The sequence below is a fragment of the Trichechus manatus genome, unplaced genomic scaffold, assembly GCF_000243295.1.
Source record: "Trichechus manatus latirostris isolate Lorelei unplaced genomic scaffold, TriManLat1.0 scaffold00343, whole genome shotgun sequence".
NCBI classification, from domain to species: domain Eukaryota; kingdom Metazoa; phylum Chordata; class Mammalia; order Sirenia; family Trichechidae; genus Trichechus; species Trichechus manatus.
Genome location: NW_004444279.1, coordinates 324,659 through 331,860, shown reverse-complemented (window position 1 = coordinate 331,860; position 7,202 = coordinate 324,659). Strand labels below are relative to the sequence as shown.

The 7,202-nt window shown below is 40.3% G+C and overlaps 1 protein-coding gene across 1 annotated transcript in view; it reads right to left on the bottom strand.

The window, feature by feature from the left end:
• CC2D2A (coiled-coil and C2 domain containing 2A) overlaps nucleotides 1-7,202 on the bottom strand; it is a 157,609-nt gene that overhangs the window by 127,624 nt on the left and 22,783 nt on the right. The window contains 3 exon segments of the mRNA XM_023725654.1: nucleotides 1-58; nucleotides 4,226-4,327; nucleotides 4,663-4,751. Coding sequence (XP_023581422.1) covers nucleotides 1-58; nucleotides 4,226-4,327; nucleotides 4,663-4,751 — 249 coding nt within the window.

The window sequence follows — 7,202 nt, the reverse complement described above, 5'->3', positions numbered from 1 at the left end:
CTCTTGAATGACTTTGAGAGTTATCTTCTTGTTGAGCCCTTAACACCTCTTTACCTGGCTATATAATTGGGGGGGAAAAAAACAACCAATAAACCATTTAAATGAAGAAACCAAGAATGTCCTAAAACAAGGGCTAACCTCAGAAAACATGTCTTCTGACCATTGATACATCTTGTCGTTCCTAAGGAATAAAATGCTTACAAAGTTCCAATATATATGAAAGTTAAGGTTGTTCAGTATTTTCTTCCTCAGCTCTCTCTCTCTCTCTACACAAAACAAACACAAAATATTACCCACAATAAACCCTAAAATGAAAAGTGTTGCTTCATCTTACCAACACAAAAAACACTGCTGTCAAGTCAATCCCAACTCATAGTCATAGCGACCCTATAGGACAGAGAAGAACTGCCCCACTGGGTTTCAAAGGCTGTAATCTTTACAGAAGCAGATCTTTTGGTTAGCAGCCGAGGGCTTACCCACTGCACTGCCAGGGCTCCTTCTTTATCCCACAGATCAATAGTTCATCCAGTTTACATAGGGTGATTTCTAAATAGTCTGTGAAGAAATACATCAATAATGCCAGATTATAAATAAGTCCAACATAAGCCACAGAGATGACCCACCGGACACAAGGCTTGTCCTTCTTGCTGAGTCTCTGGACCTGTTATCCACACGGGCAAGCTAAGCCCTGCATCTATACTTGCTTGACGTGACAGTTCTCATTATGGCTGTTCCCCTTTCTCTCTACTAGCCAGTCCACCATTAGCAAACAGCTAATGCACTTGGCTGCTAACTGAAAGACTGAGGATGAAGAAAGAAGCCGATGAGTATTACTTAGCATAAGGATAAAGAAACAATGAAAACACACACACACAGTAAAGATCACCATCCTGTGCTGGGTCAAGCTCTCTAAGACTCTGCCGAGTCCAGTCTCCTTGTAAATCGAGGATAAGATGTTCTTATATTACGTTGTCTCTCAAGCCATTCTCTTTCTGTATGCATCAGAATCCCCCATATCCTATAGAACCATGAGAGAGATTGATGTGTGTTTGAAAACACGCAGAACAGACCAAGAGGTCCACCCGTGAAAACACAAGACCAGGCAGGAACTCTAAAACCAGTAGTTTAGGAAATAAAATAAGTAGGTTAAATTTCATGTGTTAAAAATATGTTTATGTGGAAGATCAGTATTTATTCTTTTTGTATCTCCTTTTCACCTTCCATACTTGCTCGGTGTAGAGGATATAAAGTTTAGACAATACAATTTCATTTTTTTATTGCAATATTGATGGTTTTATGACAACATTTATGGTTTTAACCAAAAAGCTTGTACTTTTAATTTATATCAAAATCTAAAAAAAATTAAAAGTGAATTATTAGTACATTTAAGGCCATTAAATATACTTAAAATGACTGAGTGTGATAAATTACTTTTTTTAAAAAACTATTATCTATATAACACATCTGCAGAATCTTAAAGTGATAATTGCATTCAATTTTAATTCGGCAATCAAATATTGAGTGCCTATCATTGTATGTAAAGGAACCTGGTGGTGCAGTGGTTAAGTGCTCTGCTGCTAACTGAAAAGTCATTGGTTCGAATCTATCAGGCGCTCTGTGGGAGAAAGATGTGGCAGCCTGCTTCTGTAAGGATTTACAGGCTTAGAAACCTTGTAGGGCAGTTCTCTGTCTAATAGGGCCACTGTGAGTCAGAATCAACTCAATGGCAATGGGTTCGTTTTTTTTATCATTGTATGTGCCATGCTCTTAGCTAGGAATTCTTTCTAATCTTTAAATTTCACCAGGAAAGCTCTATGGCCCTCTTCTATCTTGAGCTAGACAAGGTCAAATCTCATTGCTTTTACTATAGCATAATCACAAAATATAATAGCTCTGGTCCTGATCTCTCTTCTAAACTACCGACCAATATTTTCAATTCTCTAAAAGATGTCCTAATCTGGATTGTTCTGCAGACTCCCAAATTTTTATATATTCTTGAGACTAGTCCCTTATAAGATGTATGATCTGCAAGTATTTTCTCCCATTCTGCACATCATCTTCTCACTTTCTTGATGGTGCCGTTTAAAACATCGAAGGTTTTCATTTTGATGAAGTCCAGTTTATGTATTTTTGTTCTTTCGTTACTCGTGCTTTTGGTGTCGTATCTAAGAAACTACTGCCGAATACAGGACACCCTAAGTTTTACATAACCTGACTCTGAGGATGGAATTAGGTGCCCTTTCTGTGGTCTCCTGTGACACCCACCACAGAATTTACCACTCTGCACCTTCCTTGTCTGTGAATTGGTCTGTCAGCCCCATTGAACTCTTCCAGGGTGGGCACTTACTATCACCTCTGGGTGAAATCAGTGGCCTGTCTGGATGAAAATTGGTAAAATTTTATAATATCTCATCACATAAAAAGAAAATGTGTGACTGAAGAGATCAGTGGTGTCTTAGTGGTTGTGCTACAGAAATATCCCTACAACTTGTTCTTATTTTTCTCAATGGTTAAAAAACAAAACAAGACAAAAATCAATTGGGTTAGACTTTGCAAACACTTCATGGAGCTATTTGCTTTGTTCTTTCCCTTCCTTCTTCTGTCTTCTTACATGTGTGGCCCTTCTTCTACCTTCCTGAAAACTCTTGTCTTTTACTGGCTTTCTCTCTTCCTCACGTGCCTTAACTGTGGGGTTTTCTCCAAGGGTCAAGCCCCTCCTCATTCAGCTGTCTTTCCCTCTGCAAACAAAGGCAAAAGGCAGTCTCAAAACTTCAAAACTCACCACAGTAGAAACGCTTCCTCAATCTATTTCTCCAGGCCTGGGCCCTACTTCTATATGTGTCTCTTGACAGGCACACGTTGAGATTCCCTGACAGTACTTCAGACTCAAACAAAAATCACCCCAGTGCATCCAAACCACTTCCGCATCCTGTTGTCCGTAGCTTTCCATGACTTGTGGAAAATCACTGAGGTGAAGGAACTGGACTGCAGGGCTAATTGCCTTCTTAGCCATGAGATCAGAACTGGATGGTGCTATCATTACTGAACACTTTGATCAAGGAATCAACAGATGAATTCTGATCAAAAAGGGGAAAATGTGGAACAGATTTTAAAGTTCTTACAGAATCCAGACTTACTGGACTTATTGAGATGGGAGGAAACCCCGAATCTATTCCTCTGAGAAAATCTTCAAACTACGAACAAAAATTATTCCCTGAAGTCATCTTTAAACAACCGTTTAGCTAAATTAGTAAAGAATGTTTGCCATCAGCATTGTGCTCTTTTAAAGAATTATCTATATGAGATCAAATTGTCAACAGTAACTCTAAAGCATAGATGAGAAGGTTGGGGGTAGTGAATCTAAATCAATGGTAATGAAACACCATGGGTAGAGATAGTGAAAATGCTGACACAATGTGAAGAATGTAACCAATGTTATTAGATCGTATGTATAGAAATTGAGGAATGGGCGTATGTTCTGCTGGATATATTTTCACTAAAATTAAAATTAAAAAAAAGAAAATCATTATGGCTCCTGACTATGACATTCAAGGCCCTCACCATCCAGCCCTACTTTCCTACTGCTGTCTTTTCTCTCTCTGCTTCCCAGCAAAATCCATGGATCCAGTGAGACAGACTTGGGAATGAAATAAACCTGGGAGGATCAAATCCCAACTCTGCCATACATGGTGTGTGATTAAGGGACAACTAGGCAGCCGCTCTGAACCTCAGTTTCTTCATCTGTCGAACGTGAATGAAAATAATAGTAGCTACCCCATAGCGTTGTTGGGATAATAAAATGTGACAATATGGGAAAAAGACTTGGCAAAGTCTCTGGCACAGAGTTGTACTCTATAAATAGTAGCTGTTGTAATTATTGATCTCTGGATGGCAAAAATGGTTTGTGCTGACTACTGACATATAGGTTGGCAGTTTGAACCCACCCAGCAGCAACATGGAAGAAAGACCTGACAATCTGCTTCTATAAAGATCACAGCCAAGAAAACCCTATGAAGCAGTTATAATCTGTCACACATGAGGCTGCCATGAGTCAGAATCGACTTGGTGACAATGGGTTTGTTTTTTTTGGTTTATTATAAATTATTAATACACGCTTGACATCTCCTCTGTGCATAGCTCTATTCTGTAAAATTTGCTAAAAATTTTATATTCTGCTTCACTGTCTTTGAATAATCACAAAGTAAAGGTTGCCCATTTTTCTCACCTCCATGCCAAATTCAGTCTCCGATTCTTTCTCACGGGGACTTTGTAAGCGCCTAGGTCGTGGGGTGGGAATTTCCTGCAGTAAAGCACTTTCTGCTTTGGACTAAAAGTCAAATAAAAAAAAATTACTGCCACGGAATGTCAACAATGCTATGAAAACTTCACTTACGGTCTCAGTAGAAACTAATCAGTAAAAAAGACACACTATACTTCTTTAAGGGATGAGAGCAAGTCTATTGGTTTAGAAAAATGGCATTAAATTATTTTGAAGCATAACTTTCATCTGTGCCAATGTAAAATACTGCATTAACATTTAAAACATGAAGGATAAATTTAATGGTATTCAAATACATGCAGTCTGGAGCAAACAAAGCAAGCTAGACAAGACCTGAAGAGCTGCAATCAGCGCGAACAAAATATCTGTGTGGTTTCTCTCACCCTTGCAGCTTGTAATTTCTCCCTCATGCGTTCCCTCATGGAAAATTCTGCAAAGCTTGTTCTGGAAGCTGCAGGAATTGGAGGTAAGCCTAAAAAATACAGACAAATTACTTAAAAACAACATTTTTTAAAGGGAAGAGTAAATTAAAAACACAATCAAAGAGAATGTAATTTTACTTTGCAAATTTAGAAATTCACATAAGCAAACATGAAATAATGCTGACAACCCTCCTTTTTACATTATAAGGACATGTCTTGGCTTCTTTGAGTAGGACAGCGAACTCTCGACCCAGCCAACTCTGTCACATTGACTTAATGAAGAATAAAACCAATGGCATGAGACTATTCAAGGCTCAAAAACACTTACCAATTCAATTATCGTTGGGAAGGGGCGCGAAAATTTGTTGAGTTGAGGAACAGGCTTGTCAGGTGAATGGATGGCTAATGAGTTTGGGGTTTTTAGGGTTCAACTTTTAAACGTGCTGCTAACTTCAATCAGAGAAACCTTTTCTACAGCCCTGGACTATATCACGTTGTTGTTAGCGGCCCTCGAGTAGGCTCTGACTCATGGTGACCCCATGTATAACAGAACTAAATGTTGCCTGGTCTTGCAGCATCTTTTGGTTGTTGCTATGTTTGAGTCCATTTTTGTGGCTGCTGTGTATTGTGAGTGCCTTCCAACTTAGAGGTTCATCTTCCAGTACTATATTGGGCTATATTCTGCTGTGCTTCATAGAGTTTTCATTGGCTAAGTTTTAGAAGTAGACCACCAGTCCTTTCTGCCTACTTTGTCTTGGTGTGGAAGGTCCACTGAAACCTGTCCACCATGGGTGATCCTGCTGGTATTTGGAATACCAGTGGCATAGCTTTCAGCTTCCATCATAGCAACATGCAAGCCACCACAGTATGACAAACTGACAGATGGGCAGTGGCTATCTCATAGACATCATATATTTTGTACATATTATTGGAATACATATGTAAACATCATGAACTATTGTGCAGCTTGATGCGTTGGGCACTGTGCTCCATGTGTTGGCTGCATTTTCTCATCAGTCTGCACTCAGGTATAATTACCACCATGTGTCTTGAAGATGGAGACTCTGAGGCCCTGCATGGTAAGCAACCAGCTCTACCAGCTCTACCATCACACACCAGCAGGTGGCATGCTTGGTGTTTGGTCAAGTTCTGTCATTCCCCAGTGTTCTAAACCATTACAAAAGATGTGGAAATAAACATGGAGCCTTCAGGGAGCAGAGGGTCTCTCCTGGGACGAAGTAGGGGATAAGATTGGAGAAGGAGTCTGGAGTCAAGTTATGGAGAGCCTCGGATGTCACACTAAGGAGTCCAGACTATATTCTCCCAGCAGTGGGGAAGTCTTCACGAATGTGTAGAGGAGGAAGTGAATGTCAGCAGAGTTTTCAGAAACTGCACCTGGTAGGAGTAATGGAGAAGCTACAAAAAGAAAAAATACAATGGGACCTAGTGAGCAATTGGTAGGTGTTGTGGGTTGCATTGTGTCCCCTAAAAAATATGTTCAAGTCCTAACCCTCAGTACCTGTGAAGATGACCTTATTTGGAAAGAGGGTCTGAGTGGATGTAATCAAGTTAAGATGAGGTCATACTGATTATGGCGAACCCTGATCCAATGACTTGTGTCCTTATAAGAAGAGGGAAATGTGGATGCAGAGGCAGACTCAGGCGGAAATGCCATGTGAAGACAGAGGCAGAGATTGGAGTGATGCATCTACAAGGCAAGAAATGCCAATGACTGCCAGCAACCACCTGAAGCTAGGAGAGAGGCATGGAATAGTTTATCTCCCATAACCCCTAGAAGGAACCAACCCTGCTGACACCTGAGTTTTAAACTGCTAGCCTCTAGAACCCCTAGAACTCTAGAAAGAATAAATTTCTGTTGTTTCAAACTGCCCAGTTTGTGGTACCTTTTTACCGCAACCTAGGAAACTAATACAGTAGGTATAGAGCAGTAGCTCTCACCAAGAGCATGAGCAGCTTTTGGGAACTTGTTAAACATGCAGACTCTTGGCCTGCCCCAGACCTACTGAATGGGAGACTCTGGAGGTGGAGCCCAGCAATCTAGGTGATTTCAGTGGACACTCAAGTTTGAGACGCCCTGGTATTGAGAAAGAAGAAGGTGAAGGTGTCTGAGGTTTTGGCTGATATGATCAGGAGTTTGATGCTGCTGAGAGAGAAAGAGGAGAGGAAGGCAGACTGGGAGGTTGTTGTTCTCCAGAGTTCTTTAAAAGAATCTCAAACAGCCCAATGAAATGGCCTTTTGCATTGTTTTATTAACTCTTTCATTTATTTATTTATTTTTATTGTTGTAATTAAATGAAGTTTACATTTCAAGTTAGTCTCCCATACAGAATTTTTTTTTTAACATACATTGTTATGAGACCCCAACCGCTCACCCCATTCTGCGACAGCACACTCCTCCCCTCCGCCTCTGATTCCCCATGAGCATTCAACCAGCTCCTAACTCTCTCTGCCTTCCCCTCTCACCTCTGGACAGAAGCCGC